The 25,095-nt window shown below is 39.9% G+C and overlaps 1 protein-coding gene across 1 annotated transcript in view; it reads left to right on the forward strand.

The window, feature by feature from the left end:
• Window positions 1–25,095, forward strand: part of trappc8 (trafficking protein particle complex subunit 8) — an 88,563-nt gene that overhangs the window by 39,044 nt on the left and 24,424 nt on the right. Inside the window, exons 14-21 of the mRNA XM_079830767.1 lie at window positions 2,352–2,460; window positions 10,475–10,669; window positions 18,989–19,155; window positions 19,256–19,330; window positions 19,422–19,515; window positions 19,626–19,783; window positions 20,521–20,954; window positions 23,006–23,183. Coding sequence (XP_079686893.1) covers window positions 2,352–2,460; window positions 10,475–10,669; window positions 18,989–19,155; window positions 19,256–19,330; window positions 19,422–19,515; window positions 19,626–19,783; window positions 20,521–20,954; window positions 23,006–23,183 — 1,410 coding nt within the window. The remainder of the gene's footprint in view (window positions 1–2,351; window positions 2,461–10,474; window positions 10,670–18,988; window positions 19,156–19,255; window positions 19,331–19,421; window positions 19,516–19,625; window positions 19,784–20,520; window positions 20,955–23,005; window positions 23,184–25,095) is intronic.

Raw genomic sequence — 25,095 nt, forward strand, 5'->3', positions numbered from 1 at the left:
TCCAGAGTTAGATAAGTCTAAGCTAGTCTAGCGGTGGGTGCGTCAGACAGAGTTATTGCACGCACGGAGATGAGAATGCTATGTATGGATTTATCTAACTCTGGGGGATACGGTGAATAAGCTAAAGTCCCAAAAAGTCTGCCAGTTCCTTTAATGGGAGTTTTTATGGTGCAGATCTACCACTCAGGAACAGTTGTGTAAAATAACAGTTGGCTGTCATTAACGATTATTTTGGTAATTGAGTAATTGGACGATTTGACGATTAATCGAGCAATCAGATCGTGTGCGTGTTAATAATAATAGACCTTAGCAAACAATAGCCTTTAAAATGACTTAAAATGCATACAGTATATTGCCAAAAGAATTGGGACACCCCTCCATATCATTGATTTCAGGTGGCATGCAGAATGCTTCTAAAAACATTTGTGAAAGAATGGGTCGCTCTCTAGGTGCTCAGTGAATTCAAGCGTGGTACCGTGATAGGTTGCCACCTGTGCAATAATTCCATTCATGAAATTTCCTCACTACTAAATATTCCACGATCAACTGTTAGTGGTATTATAACAAAGTGGAAGCAATTGGGAACAACAGCAACTCAGCCGAAGTGGTTGGCCACGTAAAATCACAGAGTGGGGTCAGCGCATGCTGAGGTGTACAGTGTGCAGAAGTTGCCAACTTTCTGCAGAGTCAATAACTACAGACCTCCAAACTTTGTCTGGCCTTCAGATTAGCTCAAGAACAGTGCGTAGAGAGCTTCATGGAATGGGTTTCCATGGCCGAGCAGCTGCAGCCAAGCCTTACATCACCAAGTGCAATGCAAAGCGCCGAATGCAGTGGTGTAAAGCCCGCCGCTACTGGACTCTAGAGCAGTGGAGACGTATTCTCTGGACTGACGAATCACGCTTCTCTGTCTGGCAATCCGAGTGACGACCCAACAGAACACCTTTGGGATGAATTTGAGCGGAGACTGCCAGCCAGGCCTTCTCGTCCAACATCAGTGCCTGACCTCACAAATGCGCTTTTAGAAGAATAGTCAATAATTCCCATAAACACACTCCTAAACCTTGTGGAAAGCCTTCCCAGAAGAGTTGAAGCTGTTATAGCTGCAAAAGGTGGGCCAACTCCATATTAAACCCTACGGATTAAGAATGGGATGTCATTTAAAGTTCATGTGCATTTACATTATTGACATTTAATTCAAATTCAAATATTTATTTAATCTTTAATATTTGGCCACTTCTTTAAGATAGAAATTCTGCAGTCACTGTACTTTATTGAGCAAGAACATGTGCACATTAAAACATGCAAACGCAAAGCAAGGGTTTAAACTTTTAATTTTGAAATTGCGATGAACAGTGTGCATATTTAGAAACATATTCATGTATTCTCCTGTGTTGGCATCGGCTGATAAAGGATGTACCTTACAAATATGATATAATGCAATATTCCCAAAAAACTCACAGCATATGCAGAGATGGGGTTTGAGATGCACTCCACGCATGATAACAGTTCATGTGGAGCAGATCGGTGCCGCTCTGAGACACACGTAACCTACACGCATGTAAATGATTTAAGTGCATATATATTAAACCCGCAGGGCATATACAGTTGTGATCAGAATTATTGGCACCCCTGGTAAAAATGATGAAAGATGGCTGTAAAAATCTATCTGCATTGTTTATCCTTTTGATATTTCATTAACTTTCATTGAAGTAAAAAAAATGCTTTTCTCCTAAACACGGCCATAATTATTGGCACCCTTTTATTAAACACTTTTTGCAACCTCCTTTACCCAAGACAACATTTTCCTATATTGCCTGACGAGTTTGGAGAACACCTGACATACAGAATCTCTTCAGATTCCCAGGTCCATGTTGGTGCTTCTTCTCTTCACTTCACCCCACTTATTTTCTATAGGGTTCAGGTCAGGGAACTGGGACGGCCATAGCAGAAGCTTCATTTCGTGCTCAGTGACACATTTTTGTGTTGATCAAAGGCTTTCTGACCCCAAGACTCAACTAATCGCTGCATTTCTCCAGCTGTGATCCTTGGAGTCTTTGGCCACTCAAATTTTTTTTCCTCACCCTGCATTTAGATAATATAGATGCACATTATATTTATAGTTATCTTTATGCTCCTAGTTCCTGGTGTCAATGGGCCTTAATACTGATCATTTACTTTTCATATATTTACTGTGCAGAAGAAATTCTGGATCACATGACCTTTGTTGGCCAGTCAGAAGGCAAGCATTGGAGGGGGAGTACTCAGTGGATGCATGAGTACAACTTATAGGTGAAAAGAAGAGCTCTTAAAATGTTGATATTTATGACCCTTTGACCTTTTGCCCTCAGAGCATGAGTCAGTTGACCGGTGAGAGCTCCCTTCCGCAGCTGCCTCTGCCCTGCCTGCACAGCTCACAAACACGTGTCTTCTTTGGCCATGAACGCAGACTCGCCGAAGGTAAGCATCTCCTGTGTGTCTCACTCATTCACATACACAAGAAAGGGAGAGTTTACTAGAAATTTTTTTTTTTTCTCCTGGTGTAATAAAACATTATCAGGGATTAAAGTTCTCCATCCCTACAACACATTTCCATCAGGTGGAAAGCAGAAGCCAAGGGCCATGTATAAAATCAGTGCAGATCAAATCAAAGATGTCTTTTTACGCATTGTTTTTTGCACCGTTGAGCATTACAGCCGATTTGCACGTGCTTCTGTTGAGTGTATTGAGCATCCCGTTGAAGAAATCAACTAAAAACTCTCACTGACTGAATTCTGCACTCTCACAAATTCTCTCATCTTAAAAAACAAAGTGCCAATACAATGTAAGTAATGCTGAGTTCACACGGCACGAATTTAGGTTTAGACAGGTTTTGCGAAATTGCAACAAATGCCCGAAATCATTGGCAAATCGGTACTCGTTAATGCGAGTGACAAGCAGTGTGAATTATCAAAGATCTGAGAAAATTGGCGGCGAGTCGTTGACACACGTGAGATATTTTGCATGCTAAATATCTGGACCTCCTGCTGTGTGAAATGTTTTCTGACTAAAAATTACATCGGCGATGACCTACAGCCAATAAGAGAGCACGATACAGGGCAGCGGGAGGTTCAGGGAGGAGTTAGAGACCAGAATATCAGTATTTTAATAGATGTATTTACAATTTTATCAAACAGAAACAAAGCACACACATTTGCTTGACCAGCCGCAACTGCAGCACATTGCTAAATGATTTATTCCATGGGTCCGCAGGCGGTACTGCAGGGGGTCCGCCAATTAATGTTTGATCACAAATAATTTTTTAATTAAAAAATTATAACATTGGGAGAAAACATCACAAAGTCAAATTCAATTATAAGCACCCTGAAACAAAAGCAGAGCACCCTCCGTTGATACTGTAATAGTATAATATTTTTGGAGAAGAACGTGAAACATTCCTATTCACAGCGGGTTTTGCAGCGGTGAGAAATGTAGCCAATCATAGACATGCTCAATGATCTCTGGACCTCTGATGGCCAATCAGAGGTGTTTAAGTTAGAATCCATTCACCGCTCAAAACGCCAGAGTTTTTATTCAGTGCTGAGTTCTGCTTGCTCTTGGGAATTCTCTCATTAACAAAGACACGATGTAAATGGGGCGACCGTGGCTCAGTGGTTCATGTAGGTTGTCAACAAACCGGAAGGTTGGTGGTTCGATCCCCGGTTCCACCTGACCAAGTGTGGAGGGGTCCATGAGCAAGACACCTAACCTCAGCTGCTCCCGACGAGCTGGATGGCGCCTTGCATGGCTGACACTGGCGTCGGTGTGTGAATGGGTGAATGTGAGGCAATGTGTAAAGCGCTTTGGATGGCCATTGGTCTGTTAAAAGCGCTATATAAATGCAGTCCATTTACCATTACCATTTAAGTAAGAGATTCATTATTCAGTGTAGACAACTTTACTGATTTTGATGGAACGCTGTGAGATCGCAAACTGAGATGAGTGACAGCTTAAAGGAATGGTTCACTTTTAAATTAACTTTTGCTGATAATTTACTTACCCCCATGTCATCCAAAGATGTTCATGTCTTTCTTTCTAAAGTCGAAAAGAATACCAAACGATGAATAAGTGTCTTATCTAGCGAAACGATCAGTTTCTGCGAGAAACCGAGCAGTATTTATGCTATTATTTTACCTCTTATCAGACGAACGTGATCATCTCTGAGCTCAGTCATAACTTCTGCTAAGTGAGGTCAAAATACGAGCCTGGTCATAGAAATATCGATCGTAGATGCCTCATTCTACTGATCCATGCAAGCGCTAATGAGGCATCTACGTATACATCTATGACAGTTTTGCTAGATAAGACCCTTATTCATCGTCTGGTATCGTTTAAAGCCCTTTGAAGCTGCACTGAAACTGTCATTTGGACCTTGAACTGTTTGGAGCCCATTGAAGTCCATTATATGGAGAAAAATCCTGGAAAGTTTTCATCAAAAAACTTAATTTCTTTTCGACTGCAGAAAGAAAGACATGGACATCTTGGATGACATGGGGGTGAGTAAATTATCAGCAAAAGTTTATCTAAAAGTGAACTCATCCTTTAACTGTGATTGTAAAGTGAGCGCTCTTTCGTGCTTTTGAGGTTATATAGCTATAATCCTTTGAATAAAAGTATTGTTTATCATGCTGCTAAGAGGAACGACGCCAAATTACACACTGCAAAATTTTGGAAGTGACGTCTACATATAAATGCGTGTTTCACTCTCGAAATTGCAATTGACAGTGATAACTAGCACGGGACAAAAATATGGCATGTCAAAATAGATACGCGATGTAAATACAGAATCATAGATCAAAAAACATTCGTATCAATATTATATAGCGATTTGATTCTTAATTGTGCATCTCAGTGAAATTAAACTAAACTTGAAACTAGAGTTCAGGTAAATGTTTAATTGTCCATCTGATTAGTAAAATAAATGTATGACTCTGCAAATCAATTACAAAAATTTACAACAACTGCAAACAACTAATTAATTGTTTTTTTATCGCAGCATTTTGTTAATTTTAACAATGGCAAGTAATATGCATGCACAACAATAATGTGTATTCGTATCTACTGTCTTAAAGGGTTAGTTCACCCAAAAATGAAAATTCTGTCTTTAATTACTTACCCTCATGTCGTTCGACACCCGTCAGACATTTCAGAACAGAAATGAAGATATTTTAGTTGAAATCTGATGGCTCTGAAAGGCCTCCATTGGCACAATGGCACTTTACACTCTCAAGACCCTTAAAAGGTACTAAAGACGTCGTTACAAACTTTGGTTACAAACCATCTCACTACAGTAGTTCTAAAATAACTTTATAAATCGGCGAGAATAGTTTTTGTGCGCAAAAAAACCCTAAATAACGACTTACATAGTGATGACGATTTCAAAACACTGCATCATGAAGCTTCGAAGCGTTATGAATCAGCGAGTTGAATCAGCGGTTTGAATCACCAAATTTCAGCAGTTTGGCGGTTTGACACGCGATCCGAATCATCATTCGGCTCATTGACTGTACACACCGGGACGAATATCGCGCGCGCTTATTGCCAGCGTTTTTCGTGACGTTTTTTGGCGCGTCTTGAGTGTTCACACCCAAGCGATTTCCACTGGCGATGCGCCGAGTGAACGTGCACATTCAGTAGATGCGCTCCCGGTACACAAGGTGGTGCTGCGGCACTTACGCTTCTGACACTCGCTTGTCACACAGAAGAAGAGGAGAGACAGTATTTACGTGCTTGCCAAAACCACAGATATATTATGTCTATGGCAAAACCATTCACACACTTTTTGCTAACTGGCAAGCAGCATTGGCAGCTCCTCTTCTTCTTTGTCTACTTACTACTTCTTCTTCGTATCAATGTGTGCTCGGCAAGACCGATTTTGTGCTTGAGCGCCACCCAGTCGTGTTTTACTGTCACTTCAGCAGCTCCAGGCACGTGAACAAAAGCGCTGATCTCATTGGTCGGCCAGTTTTTAACGCGCCGCGTCAAAATAAAAAACGAACCCGAGGCGTTTTTTTTTAAATGACGCTTTTACGCCTGCCGTTTTACGCGCCGGTGTGAACACTGACATTGGCGCCCATTGTTTAGTCACGAGGCGTTAAACGTCGGCGATAAACGCGCGCGAAAATCGTCCCGGTGTGAACAGGCCTTAAGTAATTAATGACAGAATTTTCATTTTTGGGTGAACTAACCCTTTAACATATCTTATTCTTAATCATAATATAGTTAGTTTCTCGTAATATCGAAGGCTCTATGCTTAATATGTAGCTCTTTTTGACACATTTTGTATCGGGGTCCCCGCTCCATGTCTCTATCGCCTAAGGGGTCCTTCCCCTGAAAAACGTTGAAGACCTCTGATTTATTCACTTCCAACTCTCTTTGCAGAACACATAATCCTTGCTCCCCGTGTCTCCCCAACCATTTCCTCCTCCATAATCGTTCTTTTTTTTTCACTTTTTGTTGCAAATCTCCGGTCTCATGCACACGTGCCTTTTAGATTGTGTGTTTAGAGTGTGTACAATCGCTAAACTTTGGAATCCTCCAGAGCTGAAGTTCAGTTAGAGTAATGGGCGTTTAGCTTCTGACATGCACTGTAAGCGATAGACCAATCGTAACAGACTGGGCTGTCGGGCAAACAGAAGAGTAGGCCCGCGGAAAGGAGGGATTTAGAGATACTAAATCTTTGGACAGTCGTTTGAGAATCGTTGAAAAATATGGTGATGTGCATTGTAAATTATAAAAAAAATTGTGTTTTTTGACCTTTGATGCATGTAAACCTGTTGTAGGAGACCTCCAAAACAAAACGAGGAACCTTTAAAATAGCACTTTGTAATACTATTTCACAATGTTACTTTTTTATTGTATTTTATATCAAATAATATATATCAAATAGACTTCTTCTTTCAAAAGCATAAAAATATCTTACTTTCCACAAACTTTTGATCGTTATTGTATATTCCAAGCTTTTCTGTATAAAATAAAAACGTAATTTTACTCATTATTCACTCAAAAAGCAATCATATTCCCTTAGAAAGTAAACCGAATAGTGACGTAATTGACTGTTCCTGCTCATGAATAAACACCGCACAGTGCAACTGTTATGAATGACATATTTTAACATCCACATTAAGTTGTGATGACCTTTCTCTCATCATCCCCATGGTGAAATAAAGATGAACACGGCACCATTAATGCACTCAGATAAAAAAAAAAGTAATTTCCAGTGAAAACTTCAAAAGAGATGAAGAGGTGCTGAAGAGCTGCTCCATACATCACAGAATAAATTACATTTAAAATAAGAGAGAGAACACGGACTACCTCATTCGTTATCTGCAATGAGCTCCGCTTCAATTAAAGAGAAGCAAACAAAAAGACTAATTTTAGAAATATCACGGAACTCAAACGTGTGTAAAAAAAAAAAAAAAACGGGAATTGGACGTTTGAGTGAAGAGAACAGGCCTGAGGAGGTGTGAAAACCTTTTTAATTAAAGTCTTTGCCCGGATCTCACTCTGAAAGGGGGACGGGGAGGTGCGAGGGGGGTGTAGTGGTGTGTGTGTGGAATGATAAATAAACGTACCTGTTGTCTCTTCCAACGCTCCGCTTGCCTTAGGCTCTGAATCCCAAATGTCCTCTGAGACACCGGCTGATTGGACAACTCTGTTGAGTTTATATATTCTGAATTCCCCAAATATTCCCTTTTCACTGCCATGATTTGTCAGTCATATTTGTAAGGAGAGAAGAAATGTGTGAGGAAACCTGATGATCATATGCTCCATATTCTCTGGATTGATCCAAAGAGATGTTCTTCTTCCACTGAAGCTCAATACACTGTCCGTCTGTAAAGTGTCACATGATCAATGCTTATTTGATTAGCAACCGATAAAAGGAATACAACACATTTAAGATTCTTCACTATTTATGTCATACTCCTAATATTGCTTTGTTTTCAATCCTAAAACTTATTTCTGAGTTTTTTTATCGCAGATTTTTAGGGTGATCTCAGACATTTGGACCGCACAGTGTCCCCCAACAGTATAGTATAATAATATAGTAATATAATAACTATTTTCTATTTTAATATACTTAAAATGTAATTTATTGCTGTTTCTAATGTGCTAATTTAGTGCTCAAGAAACGTTTCTTATTATTATCAATGTTGAAAAGTTTTTTTTTCATGATTCTTTAAGGAAAGTTCAAAAGAACATCAATTATTTAAAATATCTTTTGTAACAATGTAAACAGTCTTATGTCCCTTTTGATCAATTTAAAGGAATAGTTCACCCCAAAATGAAAATTAGCCCATGATTTACTCACCCTCAAGTCCTCCTAGGTGTATATGACAATCAGAGTTATATTAAAAAATCTTCCCAGCTTTATAATGGCAGTTAATGGAGGTTTCTGTTTTGAAGTCCATAAAAGTACATCTATCTATCTCATTTTTATGAACGGATATTAATTTATTAAAATATTAAATCCAAGAATCGATTAGTTTATCCTGTTTTCAGTGGATGAATGAACTGAACTTTGTAGAGCCCCTCCCATCCAAGCCAATAACAAATATCTTTTTGTATCTTATCAAAAGTAACAAAGCACAATCTCAGATTTCAAATTACGAAAAAAAAAAAAAAAAAAAAAATACCGTTTTGGCACTGTTTAATGTGGTGTGACAGATCACAGTAACGCAGCTCAGCTCAAGAGAAGTGGCAGCCAGAGCGCACGTGAACTGATCATCTCCTCTGCTTTAATATCAGTTACAGCGCAAAATAAACCTTAATGAACGTCTGACTCTGAAGGTATGTTAAAAGAGGCAAATCAAAAATGAAGAGTGAAATCTTTATCACGTCACATGTAACCGCTCAATCCGTCTTTCAACCGCGGAAAGACGTCAATAAAACAGCTTGTGAACCATATCACGTAATGTCACATTTACCTCAGAAAAACCATTCAGTATCCATAAACTCATTAGTATTAACTCTAGAGATCAGCATTTTGATAAATATATGCAGTACTTTACATAGGCTATTCATAATAATTTTTAATGTTCTTCAATATTTAGTAAATAGTAAAATATAAATAGTTTTTACGATTGCCACCATTTAAATGTTTATTTAAAAAAACTAATTGGAGTAGAAATGATTATGTATTTGTAAAGTTAGTAATATAACTTTATTATTATAAAAAACATCCATGAGAAAAATTCATGTTTGTATTTAAATCAGTTAAAGGGATAGTTCACCCAAAAATGAAAATTAGCCCATGATTTACTCACCCTCAAGTCATCCGAGGTGTATATTACATTCTTCTTTCAGACAAATAAAATCTGAGTTATATAAAAAAAATTCTGGCTAATACAAAAAAGGCATCTGTCTATCAAATAACGTGCTCCACGTGGCTCCGGGGTGTTAATAAAGGCCTTCTAAAGCGAATCGATGCATTTGTGGAAGAAAAATATCCATATTTAAAAATGTATTTCATTTTTTTCTATGGCTCTGCATCAGCCGTCCCCGCACCATCACTTCCGACGAATAAGGTCAAAATACATGCAAAATAACGGCGCGATCATAGATATATACATAGATTCCTCATTAGTGCCTGCGCGGATTGGTCGAATGAGGCATCTACGTGTAAATATATATATATATATCTCTTTGATCGCGCTAGTATTTTGACCTTATTCACCGGCAGTTATGGCGCTGGGAATACTAGATGATGTTCGTCTGATAAGAGGTAAAAAAATAACATAAATACTGTTCCGTAAGACATCAATGTGTCGCCACGAGCCGCATGGTTTAATAAGGATTCGTATGTCTATGTGTTTTTACTCTCATTGCTCTCATACTCTAAAATATCCCCATTGACATGCATTATACGACTATCACACTGCAACGGTTGGAGTTAAAAATCTTCATTTGTGTTCTACTGAAGAAACCAAGACACCTACATCTTGAATGCCCTGGGGGTAAGCAGATAAACATAAAAATTTCGTTTTTGGGTGAACTATCCCTTTAAGGTTAACCTTTAATATTATAGTAATGTACAAACTGACTACCATGTATAGTTTACAGCAGTAGTTAAGATTTTTTTTCTCAAGAAAAATTCGCCATGTACTGTATCTGATATATATCCACAATAATCAATATTGAATCGAATCGAATCGAAATCGTAATCGAATCGAAAGCTTGTGAATGGAAATCAAATTGAATCTTGAAATTTGTGTCAATACCCAGCCCTAATGAATATAGGCCTTTGAAGAATTTAGTGAAAGCAAAATAGTGATTAATAATGATGGCCAGTGACCGCTATTAAAATATAAACTTTTATTTACACATCCACCCCAATTTGAACTTGAATTCTAGATATGTTATGTATGCCCATGTTTTTTTGTCTCAGCAGTATGTAATCAGTTGCATTTTGCATCTCCGACTTGCTTTTCAACAGGCGAGAAACAGGCTGCAACGCATGTCTCTTTGGACCAGGAGTTTGACCGTGATCTTTCCCAACTGTGGAGGGAGTTGGAGGAGCGGGTCGTCGCCGTGGCGAACAGAGGGACTGTGCCCATCACCTTCCAGCCCTCCCAGTGCTGCCTGAACAGCCTGACGGACAACCTCAGATACCCCCTCGCCGTGGTGGAGGGTATGTTTTTCCCCCCTCCACCTGCTTTTCAAGCATTTTTAATTGTGCTGTATATCTGGTCTTGCAATTTTGGATTTTTAAGACATTGCCATTCCTTTGATTGCTCCATTTACACAAATTCTTGGTTTCTGTTAAGGTATTGATGCACTTAAAGGGCTTCGTTATTCCGTTTGATGCCTTCCGGGGCTTTTTTAATTGGACTGAAATCAATTATTCACCATTTGCTTATCTGCTTTAATTTGTGAAATATGTAGAAACTGACTGTTCCTATGAGAACTAATGAAGCAGAGAGACCCTTACCTGGATTTGACCCGGTTGGATGATCTCACTGCCCCGTCAGTAGAATATTCAGTAGTGCAAGTGAGACTAGTATTGATCGTAGAAATAAGTAATTATCATAATGGATGAACATTCACACCTCAGCACCCCCTAGCAAGAGGGGGGGGGGGGGGATTATAGAGGAAAAGGAATAACCTGCAAACACCCTTTGGTGATGTGCCATGTTCCTACTTATTTGTATTCCTTATTAGCAAATATTTCACCAGCAAAACACATCAATTGACACATACTATTTGTAAACACTCCGTGATCTGGGAATGTGCTCTCTGGGAATCTTTTTTTTATTAAATTTTTTTTATTAAAGGGGTGGTAAACCACGATTTCACTATTCTAACTTTAGCTAGCGTGTAATGTTGCTGCTTGAGCATAAACAACATCTGCAAAGTTACAACGTTCAAAGTTTAAAGCAAAGGGAGATATTTGCTTTTAAAGAAATCAGTTTCTAAGAACTACAGCAAACGGCCAGTAGGCGACTACACACATTCCTCCAGGGTTGGTGACATCAACAGGCTCAATATTTACATAAACCCCTCCTCCGAGAAGATTAAATAAGGGAGGGTGAGGCCATTTTGTATCGCGGCGCTGTTGTGGTATAAGTTAGTTAGGCTGGAGTGTTGTTGCCACGATGCCGAGGAAACGCTGTTATTTCCATCCGGATTGCAGGTCTGGGGTACTTGCTCTGTTCAGCCTTCCTTGGGACGGGGGTGCGTTGCAGAGCGTTTAACATACAGCATGTTATATGCACGTGTGTTTGAGTCAGCGGGGAATCAGGCGCGCAGGGCTCTCTGCAGCACATCTAAAAGAGGAAAACATCACCGTCTTCGCGATTTCAATGCCGGATTTGCACAACGTCAGCTGCGTGAAAAAAACACTGCCGGTGCGTGGATGCACGACGCGCGCTCTGCACATTTCACGGAGGACAACACAAACTTCCACAAACTTCGCGAGTTCAATGCCAGATTTGCACAACGTCAGCTGCGTGAAAAAAACACTGCCGGTGCGTGGATGCACGACGCGCGCGCTGCACATTTCACGGAGGACAACACAAACTTCCACAAACTTCGCGAGTTCAATACAGGATATGCACAACGGCTTGTCCTGAAAGCTGGATTTACAAACAGAAGCTGTTTACGGGCCACAACCTGTAAGTCTGATTTATTTTTCATCGATGTGTTTTCCTGTAATAGGTTGTACATTGTAGCAAGGAAGTAAACAGATGACAGCGCTGTTCTGCAAACCAGTCTGTTAAATGCTTATTCATACTTAACGTTATCCGACGAACACCTAACATTACAAACACTAACGTTAAAATCTCAACAGCGAACCTGACATTAGTGTAAATGATTCTTTGATTAGAGCTTTTATGTATTGTTTATCTTCAGGCATGCTAAACATGGTTCTGTGTGTGATTTGGCTACTATAGTAAAGCCAGTGCTTAGTGTTCGTTTTGGGTTAATAGTTCTTGCGACAGATATTTGGCTATAATCGTTCTAAAAATACAAAAGTAACAGTGCCATTCAGTAGCGATCATTATAGATCCGCAGTCTTTACACTTGAGGACTGAACAGGTTCTGCTCGATCATCTTCACTCAAATGTTCTCATATGGTTTTATTGACGCCGACCAAAGCACATGGCTTTCTACTACAGCTACTCACAAATCAGGTAACCATCTGGACCTGATCTACACACGCTGCTGCTCCACAGACAACACTTTAGTTACTCCACTGCACACCTCAGATCACTTTCTCATCACTCTTAACCTCATACTGACTCCGGACACAACACGCACTCCTCCGCAGATCACCTTTCGGCGTAATCTACGCTCGCTCTCTCCCTCCCGTCTATCCACTATGGTTTCATCCTCACTCCCTCCACCTGCTCAGTTCTCAGCACTAGACACTAACAGTGCTACTGACACTCTTTGCTCCACTCTAACATCTTGCTTAGACAACCTCTGTCCCCTTACATCCAGGCCAGCCCGCACCACCCCCTCTGCCCCCTGGCTGTCCGATGTTCTTCGGGAACATCGCTCTGGACTCCGGGCGGCAGAGAGGAAGTGGCGCAAAACTAAAAACGCTACTGACCTAACCCTGTATCAGTCTCTTCTCGCTTCTTTCTCTACTAATGTCTCCACTGCTAAAACTACTTTCTACCACAACAAAATCAACAACTGCTCCAACTCTCGTGCACTTTTCAAAACATTCTCCTCGCTCCTTTGTCCTCCTCCCCCCCCTCCCTCGTCAAACCTTACAGCTGATGACTTTGCATCATTCTTTACAAACAAAACCTCTTCCATCAGCAGCCAATTCTCTACACCACAAACCGACACGCACATCTCAACGACCATCACACCCACGCTTCCCTCCTTCTCTCTGCTCTCTGAAGCAGATGTCTCCAAACTCATCCTTTCCAATCATCCCACTACATGTCCGCTTGATCCTATCCCCACTCACCTCCTTCAGGCCATTTCTTCTTCTGTTACTCCTGCACTCACTCACATTGTCAACACCTCTCTTCACACCGGGACTTTCCCCACAGCATTTAAGCTGGCTCGGGTAACCCCACTGCTTAAAAAACCCTCTCTAAACCCAGCACTTTTAGAAAACTACAGACCGGTATCCCTTCTACCTTTCATTGCAAAGACACTTGAGCGGGCTGTGTTTAATCAGCTCTCTACGTTTCTTGAACAGAACAATCTCTTGGACATCAACCAATCCGGTTTCAAAAGCGGCCACTCAACTGAAACTGCCCTGCTCTCAGTTACGGAGGCACTGAGACGGGCAAGAGCAGCCTCCAAATCCACAGTACTTATCTTACAGGATTTGTCTGCTGCTTTTGACACAGTTAATCACCAGGGGCCTCATTTATAAAACTTTGCGTAGGATTTGCGTCAGAAGTGGCGTACGGACGAAACGTAGGACGTGCGTACGCACAGAAATATTCGGATTTATAAAACCGTGCGCACGCACATCCTACGCAGTTTTCCCTTAATAAATCATAATCAATTCTAAATGTAGCGCAGCTTTTGCGGCTTCATGTCACGCCCATAGTTGTCCATAAATAGTCCGTGAAACGCCCACAAGTTTATATTCATCGATTGCGAAATCATGGCAAATACAGAGAGGAAATCAAAAAAACGTAACTTCACTCAATGTGAAGTAGAAATTATCGTTGGCGAGGTGGAAAAGAGGAGAAAAATATGTTTTGGAGTGACACAGTGTGGGCATTACTAATGCCAAAAAGGCACCTGAGTGGCAAAAGGTTGCAGACGCCGTAAATGCTGTAGCCTCACAACCTCGGACCGTGGCCGAAAAAAAAAAAAGAAATGGTCGGACATCAAAGTCGAGGCAAAAAAGCGTCTAGCGCTCCATCGCCAGAGTGTCTGCCACGGGTGGGGGAAAGGGGACACCGGAGCTGACCCCTCTTGATGAGAGACTGGCGGCAATTATTGGGGAATCCCTATTAATCCCTATCCCTATTCTCTGCGTGGAAATGGGAAATAGTTCAGTGCAAATGTAATTTCTTGCAGCTTTCTGAATGGCTGAGACATACGTCATATGTTATTTTATCTAAAATAAAACAAACTAAAGGCATATGCATGAATACCATGATTCCGTAGCTGATGAAGAAATCTTTAGCCTACTATGAAAACAACTTTCCCCAGTGGACAATTAATACATCTATCTATCTATTTATATATCTCCCTAATTATCTATCTGTCTATCTAATTGCATCTATATCTGCTCCGCCAGACGGACACATTGACGAGAATATCAGTTTTGTACATTATTTCGTTCTGTTTACCATATTATTTATGAGGATGAATTGCATAACATGCCAATATTATTGCAGAACATATTCAACTTTTTTTTTCGTTTTGATTTTGTTTGTTTTACACTGCAGATCGATCAAACGGGTGTTCGTGTAGGCTGTTAATTGTAATACTTGCTTTGTGAAGTCTTCATGTTATTGAGAGGCAGTATTGCCATTTCTTTTACACAACGGTCAACAGTTTCACACACTTTCACGTGTTTCTTCCATCTGCCGACGGTGTCGCCATTTCTCATTTCACCCATTTTTGTGCGTACGCCTGGGTCAGAGCTTGCGTGAAGGACCGCACATTTTCCCGTCAAGTTTGCTTTTTATAAATACCAATTATTGCGTAGAGAGTGGCGTACGCCTTCTTTTGTGCGTACGCAACGTTTATAAATGAGGCCCCAGATCCTCCTGGCAACTCTCATGAAGATGGGCATCTCAGGAACCGCTCTCCAGTGGTTCAAGTCTTACCTCTCAGGTAGGTCCTTCAGGGTGTCATGGAGAGGTGAAGTGTCTAAGTCACATCATCTAGCTACTGGAGTTCCCCAGGGCTCAGTGCTTGGACCACTTCTCTTCTCCATCTACATGTCATCACTGGGATCGGTCATTCAGAAACATGGCTTTTCCTATCACTGCTATGCCGACGACACTCAACTCTACTTCTCATTTCAACCTGATGATCCATCGGTTGGTGTTCGTATCGCTGCCTGCCTAACAGACATTTCAGCCTGGATGAAGGAACATCACCTGCAACTCAACCTTGCAAAGACAGAACTGCTTGTGGTCTCAGCCAACCCAGCACTGCATCACAATCTCTCCATTCAGCTAGGATCATCAACCATAACTCCGTCCAGGACAGCCAGGAACCTTGGGGTTGTGATTGATGATCAGCTAAAATTCACTGACCACATCACTGCAACAACCCGGTCCTGCAGATTTGCACTATTCAACATTAGGAAGGTTAGACCCTTCCTATCAGATCATGCTACACAACTACTGGTCCAAGCTCTTGTTCTCTCCAGACTGGACTACTGTAATGCTCTTCTTGCGGGCCTTCCGGCATGCACTACCAAACCCTTGCAACTGATCCAGAATGCAGCGGCGAGGTTGGTCTTTGGTGAGCCGAAGAGAGCACACGTCACGCCTCTCCTCATCAGTCTGCACTGGCTACCAATAGCCGCTCGCATTAAATTCAAGGCACTGGTGCTCGCCTTCAAAACATCCACTGGCTCTGCACCAATATACCTAAACTCGCTCGTTCAGACTTACACACCCTCCAGGAACTTGCGTTCTGCCAGTGAACGACGCCTTGTGGTGCCATACCAGAGAGGCATGAAATCGCTGTCACAGACCTTTTCCTGGACCGTTCCCACCTGGTGGAATGACCTGCCTATCTCAATTCGTGCGGCCGAGTCTGTAGCCATTTTCAAAAAACGTCTAAAGACACATCTTTTCCAGCAACACCTGACCGATCGAGAATAGCACTTATCATTCTATTCATTGTCTGTCTGTCTAATTTATTTAAAAAAAAAAAAAAAAAAAAAAAAAAAAATTGTATACTTCTGTGCTAGACTAACTGAGACTTGTTACAGCACTTACATATTGCTGATATTGTTGCCCTTCGACTGCTCTAGCTGCTTCTATTGCCCCCATTTGTAAGTCGCTTTGGATAAAAGCGTCTGCTAAATGACTAAATGTAAATGTAAATCCATTTTTCTATTATCCTTTGGCTTGCGAAACATTTATATGATCACGCTCTTATTCATGCAAATGCTTTTAAACCATTTAAGCGCGATAAGACAAAAGAGAATGCGCTGTCTGTGAATGTCCTGACACACACTAGAGCTGCGTGTTTAATCGTTAAAAGATCACCCACGCAATCTTATTTCTAAATGACAATGATTCCGCTGTCTTTTGACATGGCTGTTTCACGTCAAAAGCACCAAAGGAGCGTGAGCAGCTATTGACTACCATAGTATAACCCCCCCACACCCCACTATGTTAGTCAATGGCTGCAGAAATCTGCTTGGTTGCCAACATGCTTCCAAATAGTATCTTCCTTTGTGTTCAGCTGAACAAATACATTTCTGTTTCTGTTTCAAATAAGTAATACTAAGAAATGTTTCTTGAGAAGCAAATCAACATATGAGTATGATTTCTGAAGGATCACGTGACACTGAAGACTGAAGTAATGATGCTGAAAAATTTAAAGCTTTGTCAACACCGGAATAAATTACATTTTAAGATATTTTAAAACGGGGGAGATGGTGGTCTAGTGGGTTACTACCTGTAGGGGTGTAACGATATTCAAACCGTACCGAAAAATCGCGATACACCACCCACGGTCCGAACTGCGATACTCATGTCGAACCGAGTGCGCCCCGCCCCCTGCTGCCCCAGCACAGCTCTCATTCACCTTATGCCACAAAATAATTATTTTCTTCCTTGATATTAGATTAAATAGTAATTAGTACACTTTTAACAACTAAATAAGAGCTGTATTTTTGCTAAATATTATTATAATATTATTTACTAAGTATATACAAAATTTTGGCTTCCAAGTGCATGTCTCGTGACTTGGGCGATCGCTCAAGTTGCACGGTGGAAGGGCAAAGAGAGCCCGTTTCCCCATTTAGCCAGGTAGTCAAAATGCTACCTTGGAGTCCCAGCAGCATCGTCATATTCGTAGCTTTTTGCAAAATAAAAAATCTCTCACCCCTCAGAAAACCGCTTTCCTGTCCTGTAAGCCGTTATACTGCACTCGTAGCGCACACTCTTTAGTTACACGCGCGCACCCCATCACACCGTATATTATAAGCGCGAGAGAAACTGAGCATGCAAGGTTACGATGTCAATTTGTAAGTCATGAAATAAAAGTAAAGTACCAATAATCTGGTTCGACGTGTGTTAGCTGGGAAGGATTTTCATGCAGTTATGATGTGCATTCTGTTTATCAGGAGCAGTTTTCATGTTTCATTAACAGTTCATGAAGTATTGTGTATTCACCATGGTAACTTGTTTCCATAACCACAAAATGCCACTTTATTTTCACTTTATTTTGTTTATTTTTAAATTAGTGTGGTGGCTACTTTATAGTATTAACAAACTGCTTCATCGGTATTAGTCATATTCATACAATTAATGTGTTTGTTAAGTAGGCTACAGTGGGACATTTACGTGTGTGTGTGTGTGTGTGTCATCAATTTTTGTGAAATAAATGTGCTTTTTTTTAAAAACATTATGGTAAATGGTCAAATGAGTAGATTATTTTGGACTAGTCTACAGTGCAGACATTTAATTTGAGTTTAGGTATGCTAACTGCTCTAAAGAAAACGTGAAGCCAATATATAAAGTTAAATTATTGCTGTTGTTATTCTTAAGTTAAAAGGGAATCTAGTGTTATGATTGCTGAACCATTACTCCACAGCAAACAGAACCGAACCGAACCATGGCTCCAAAACCGTGACATGAACCGAACCGTGACATAGGTGTATCGTTACACCCCTAGTTACCAGGTGGTTAAACCACTGAACTGATACGCAGATACACTGATACATAGAACGTTGCTGGTTCGATTCCAGCAGGCGTCACCACCAGTCTGTCCTTGTGCAAGGCACTTTACTCCATGTTGCTCCAGGGGGATCCCTGTAATAAGTGCACTGTAAGTCACTTTGGATAAAAGCGTCTGCCAAATGCGAAATAATTTTACAATATTGCTATTTTACTGTAATGTTTGGTCAAATAAATGCAGCCTTTGTGTGCATAAAAGACTTTAAAAATCGAACTGACCCCAAACTTTTGAATAGTAGCGTATATTTGATAATTTATTTTGTCATTTCATCATCATTTAGGCCTAAACTACAAATGATCAGATTTGTGTATCATTTATTAACAATTACAGAACATGGTATTTTAACAACTTTAAAAATAAACAAAGCAATTGTCACACAAACCTATTATAATAAATAGCATGTAAATTTGTGTCTGTAAATTTAAACTTTTGTTTGACGGTATTAAGCTTCAGAATAGCCATTTTGACTGTATCAGCTCACCTGGTACATCCTCAGATCCTGAGTCATGTATTGTTCTCCTTCCCCCCCCATCATTTTCTGTCATGTCGTTTGCTATTAATACATTGACTTCTTTCTCATTTTGCGTCACAGAACCCATCATTGTGGAGGTGGTTTTCCGTAATCCATTGAAAGTTCCCTTGGCTCTGTCGGCTCTGTCTCTGCTGTGGAAGTTTACTCTGAAAGACTTCTCAGGCCCTCAGGGTGGCACAACCGGAGAAACCATCACCAATGAGAAAGAGGCAGCATGTTTGAAAGAAGTAAGGCTGTTAATCGTCTCTCGGTTCATTGTGCCTGAGGCATCCAGCTTTGAGTTTCTCTTCAGTTTGATTAACTTCTCTGCATTTGAATCCGTTCCAGACCACAGCCCTCAATGACATCATTGAAACCCAAGTCATTCCAGAGTTCACCATAAGTCCAGAGGACACCAAAGTGGTTCGAGCATCTTTTTCTCTTCCCTCATCCCCTTCTAGTCTCTCTTTTCCCCCGTCACTTTAACTGAAATGTCTCTCTCCCGCTTTCTCAGGCTCGTTTGAAGCTGCTTCCTCGTAAGACCGGAGAGTTGCATGTTCTCGGGGTGGTGTACAACCTGGACACTGGAGAAGTGGGCAACAGTGAAGGTGTAACACAATCGCACATTCTTTGACACGCATGTAAACACTGAACCCATCAGTTAATGCGATTTATGTGATGTAACACTAACTGTAGATGTGGTTGGTTTGTGCTGCAGACTCGGTGGCCGGTGATCTGATGTGTGTGCGCGGACAGCAGAATCTGGAGATCCAGGGGCCCAGACTCAATGTGACCAAAGAAGAAAAGACTTCAGTCAGATATGGACCAGACCGCCGCCTGGACCCCATTATCACCCCTCCTATGCCCTTACTGGAGGTGTGTTTGAGTCAATCAAAGTTTGACTTTTAAAGTGCCCTATATATTGTCTCCTACAGTAGGTTTTCATTCATCCAAGGTGTCAAAAAACACTTCGATTTTCTCATAATATAAACTTGCTAGTGCTGGGTTAGAGCCCATTTTGCCTTCAGAACTGCCTTAATTCTTCATGGCATAGGTACTGGAAACATTCCTCAGAGATTTTGGTCCATATTGACATGATGGCATCATGCAGTTTCTGCAAATTTGTTGGCTGCACATCCATGATGTTAATCTCCCGTTCCACCACATACCAATGGTGCTCGATGGGATTGAGATCTGGTGACTGTGGAAACAATTTGAGTATTGTGAACTCATCATCATGTTCTAGGAAACCAGTTTGAGAGGATTTGAGCTTTGTGACATGGTGCATTGAATACACTTTGGTTATAAACTACACATGTATTGTCAATACTCAGGTAGGCTGTGGCATTTAAACAATCCTCAATTGACCGTTGGCAAAGACCTGCCCCCTTTAGTTACTGTTGCTATGTCTGACAAGCCATGGCTTGTGTATATATATGTTCACACACATACAAACAAATCATTGTTTGGGGTAAAAGTAAAGATAAAAAAAAAAAAAACACATACGTGTGTGTGTGTGTGTGTGTGTGTGTGTGTCGCGTTCTTGGTTTCTCTGAATACTTGCATAAATAACTCGCCATGTAATTACTATTTCTCTTTCCTTTTCCACCCAGGTGTTTTTCATTAACTTCCCCACTGGTTTATTGTGTGGTGAGATCCGGAAAGCTTGGGTGGAGTTTGTGAACGTGAGTGCAGTCCCTCTCACTGGTCTTCGGGTGGCATCCACACACCCAGAGTTCTTCACATTTGGGGGTGCCGCCTCTGACCTCACCCCAGTGACCCCCACAGCAGCAGAGCACTGCTCCGCCTACAAGACTGTGTCCATGCCCCCGTCAGTGGCCACCGTGTCGCTCGTGTCACCAGCAGCATTCGGGGTCACCAGCAGTGACCGGCCGATGGTGGCAGAGATTCCCTTGTCACGAGGTGTGTTGGGACCAGGGGAGGCGTTACAGATCCCGCTGTGGCTCAGGGGGCCTGACCGAGAGGGTGTGCATGAAATCAACTTCCTGTTCTACTATGAGAGTACAGAGAAGACAGCCAAGCTCAGGTACATGGCCAGTTACACACTTATTAATAATGGACAATACAAAGAACTGGGTTTGTTTGAGAAGGTTTCCTCAAGGAAGTGTGTAGCTGCTTTGACTGTATTCACTCAACTGTCATTTTGGAAAATATTGTTGGACGGTCAGTAACTAATTACACTTCAAGTTCCATTCTTGGATTCAAGCCTTTTACTTATATTCATTTTGCATTCTATAAAATTAACCGCAACTAAGAATTCACGTGCTGGTAGTAGTTGCAGCCTATTTTTTAAAGATGTGTTTATTGTTTGTTCACTGAAGCTTAAATGTACTTACTAAGGCTGGGAAAAAAATATAGATTCTCGTACTGATATCGATTCTTAAATCCCAAGAATTGATTAGTCTATCCTGTTTTCAGTAGATGAATGAACAGTACATTGTAGCACGCCTCCCATCCAATAAATGGCAATAATCTTTGTGCTTTGTTACTATTGATATTAAACAAAGTCTTAGATTTCAAATTACGTCCATTTTATAATGAAATAAAAACAAATAAAAAAAAACTTTTGGCACTACAGCATGACAGTGGCAGCGCAGAGTGCACGTGAACTGATCATCTCCGTCTCCATATCATTTACAGCGCAAAATAAACATGAATGAACGTCTGAATGTATGTTAAAAGAGACAGTACAACTTACCGAAATCCATATCATGTCACATGGAATCGCTCAATCAGTGTTTCAACCGCGAAAAGACGTCTATAAAACGGCTTGTAAACAATAGCCTATGTCACATAACGTCACATGTGGTCACTGAATATGTTTTTTCTGAGGTAAATGTTTGTTTACATGCTCATACACACAAAAAAATCATCTTGCACTGTTCCCCAGCCAGTTGCTTGCCTTACAATGTTTGCACATGTGCAGTGTTAATGTGAAAGCATTTGTATATTTTTATGTATAGGTAAATATGTATTTATAGTATATTTATAGTCAGACTCTCTCAGTAGGTTAATTGTGTATAGGTTTATACTGTCTGTATTTATGTAGCACCATGGTCCTGTGAGGCATGACAGTTCGTTTCACTGTATGTCACCTTGATAACCTTGAGGAGCATTTTTTTAAATTTCATTACACATTCATTATAATTTTAATGTTCTTTAATATTTAATGCATGTTTGAATGTTTTTATGATAGCCAACATTTAAATGTTTATATTTCATTTAAATTAATTTGTGTAGAAAGATGATTATGTAATTGTAAAATTAATATTATAACTTTATTATTATAAAAAAAAAACATGTGTTATTGTAATTTAAGTGTTTGTATACAAATTAGATCAGGTACCTTCAATATTATAGGCTAATGTAGTACCAACTGACTCCCATTGTTTACAGCAATAGTTAAGGGATTTGTTTAGCTTGAGAAAACTTGCCATGTGTTGTACCTGATATATATCCAATTATCCAAAATAATCAATATTGAATCGATATCGGATTGCTAGCTTGTGAATCGAAATCATGAAATTTGTGACAATACTCAGCCCTAGTACTTACACACTTAATTTTTTTGTTTTGTTTTGTAAAACAGACTATTAATGCTATTTAAGTGTCTGATAAACAGTATGCAGAAGTGATTTTTAATGAAATAATAGATTTTTTTTTGTCATTAGACTAAAACAATACAAACATAATATGCATTATAAATATTTGTAATTACTAAAAATATTATATAAAATGATATATTTAAACATCTTACATTTTATGTAATCGTTAAACAATACAAAGTTGTTTTCATTAACGACAACAATGACCGTGAATTGCTGTAATGTAAAATTGCTTATTCTGCACATAGTGTTAAAGATTGAAAAAAAATGTATGTATGAGTTTCATTTCCTTTCATTGGCTACTGTTTATGCTGAGCAGTGGCTGATAATCAAACATAAGCGCATGCATTTCCATTTGGAAATTTGCTGTCTGAATTTAAAAGAGGACTTATTGACCTGTAACATCATCTAGTGTTTGAAACTTGCCACACGATTTCCAGTGACTCATCTTTACTTTCTCTGAAACTTTTAGTCACAGGGTCCTTCGACACACGGTTTTCATCTGTGCAAGCCGATCTCTCAGCGTCAAAGCCACGGCCAGCCGCAGCAACACGCTGCACGGCGGAGAGAGAGAGAAAGAAGAGCGCAGAGGAAGGGAGGAGAAGAACGGCAGCATGCTGGTCTTTGTAGACGTGGAGAACATTAACACGGTGAGCTCTTCCCCACACTTGGATGACCCATGCAGAGCTGCTGTGTCCTTTTTCATGTTAATACTTTCTCTCTCCACAATAACTTATTTAATGCACACACATTTTATAGTTTCCTCCTAAACTTAACTTTTTCCTATACAGGTTAAGATAAATATCATAAACAGTGCTGTCAGCTTAAAAATGAATAAATATAAATGAAAATAAAATTATGATGTGATTACATCAAGGACAATTAATCATTAATTTGTTGAGAAACGCTTCCAAATAAAGATGATTTCAAAGCATTACGTTATTGTGGCAGATAAGTCAAACATTGAATAGACATTTTAAAAAATGCCATTAGAAGATTTATATTTTATATATTATATTATATTTTATATATATATATATATATATATATATATATATATATATATATATATATATATATATATATATATATATATATATATATATATATATATATATATATATATATATATGTGCTGTCAACTTTAACGTGTTAACGCAGGGGTTTTCAAACTTTATGATGCCAAGGACCCCCAAATATGATGAACCTTTATGAGGGACCCCCTTCCTAAAATCCATCTACTTTTATGTACGAAAAATGTATCTAAAAAAAAAAAGTTAGATAAATAGTAAGTGTGACATTATACATAGATTGGCTATTAATGTTGGATGTATAACCCAGAAGAAGAATATTTTCAATTAAAAATGATTTGTATAAGCAACTTTCACAATAAATGTATGTAAGCAGCGTACGTACTGTGTTAAGAAAACTGCCTTACAACCCCAGTGAGCGAGATAAAGGGGACTATAGTGAGAAAACCTCACAAGAAAGATACAAAGCAAACATATACAATTCTGGAATGTATACGGCAAGAAAGAAGAGAAACATTTAGAAATGAAACCGTTAGAATATTCGGTAGACTTTATCCATTTTTGCTTTGTCTTTTTATTCTCTGAAATTTTCTGGGGACCCCTTAGAACCTTCTGGAGGACCCCTGGGGGTCCCCGGACCCCAGTTTGAAAATCCCTGTGTTAAAATTTTTCCAGTTTAATGCTTTAAAAATATTGAACACAATTAACACAGCATCCGTTTTTTGGTGAGCGTTACATCATCCGTCATCCTTTGGTGAGCGTTACATCATGGGCGTCGGAACCATTGTATGTGGGTGGGACAAGGGTGGGTGGGACATTTTTTACGACCAATGATATTGGACCCACTCACTTTTATCGTCTCGAATTCAGCACATGTCTGTTTACCTTACCCTAACTGATAAACACTTAATATTAAACAGGTTAGATGCTTTATTTTTACTTTTCTAATATTTTCTTCATTTTTATGAAAATAAATGCCTTTCCGATCTGATATGTGATGGGAAAAGGGAGTAGAGCGAGTTCGGCAAAAGGCAGATTCGAACCTCGGGTTGAATTGTGTCAAAACTTGATGCCATGCGTCTTACCCCTACACTATTATAGCTGTAAAGGATTCTGTGTTTTCTGTAATTTTGTCTGGCCCAACCAAACGTTTAGTGAACAAGGTGATATATTTGTACTTGATGTAAATGGCGTCTACTCCAGTAAAAATGTTCTAGGAGAGGACCCACCCACATTTTTTTGGGTTCCGACGCCTATGCGTTACATTATATGATCACGCTTTTATTCATGCAAATGCTTTTAAACCATTCAAGTGCAACAAAACATAAGAGACCGCGCTGTCTGTGAATGTCCTGACACACACACAACACACAGAAAGTCGCGCGCCAGGATCGTGCGCACAGACAGCGCGCCAGAAACGAGTTTGCTTTTGCGCTTGAACGAACAATATCACACAGAATTATGCAAAAATGTCTGTTTTGTCGAGCATCCTCATAAGCACAGTCTTGAATAAGTTAAATAAAGTCTTAAA

The sequence above is a fragment of the Gobio gobio genome (genome assembly GCF_949357685.1).
Source record: "Gobio gobio genome assembly, chromosome: 12".
NCBI lineage: Eukaryota > Metazoa > Chordata > Actinopteri > Cypriniformes > Gobionidae > Gobio > Gobio gobio.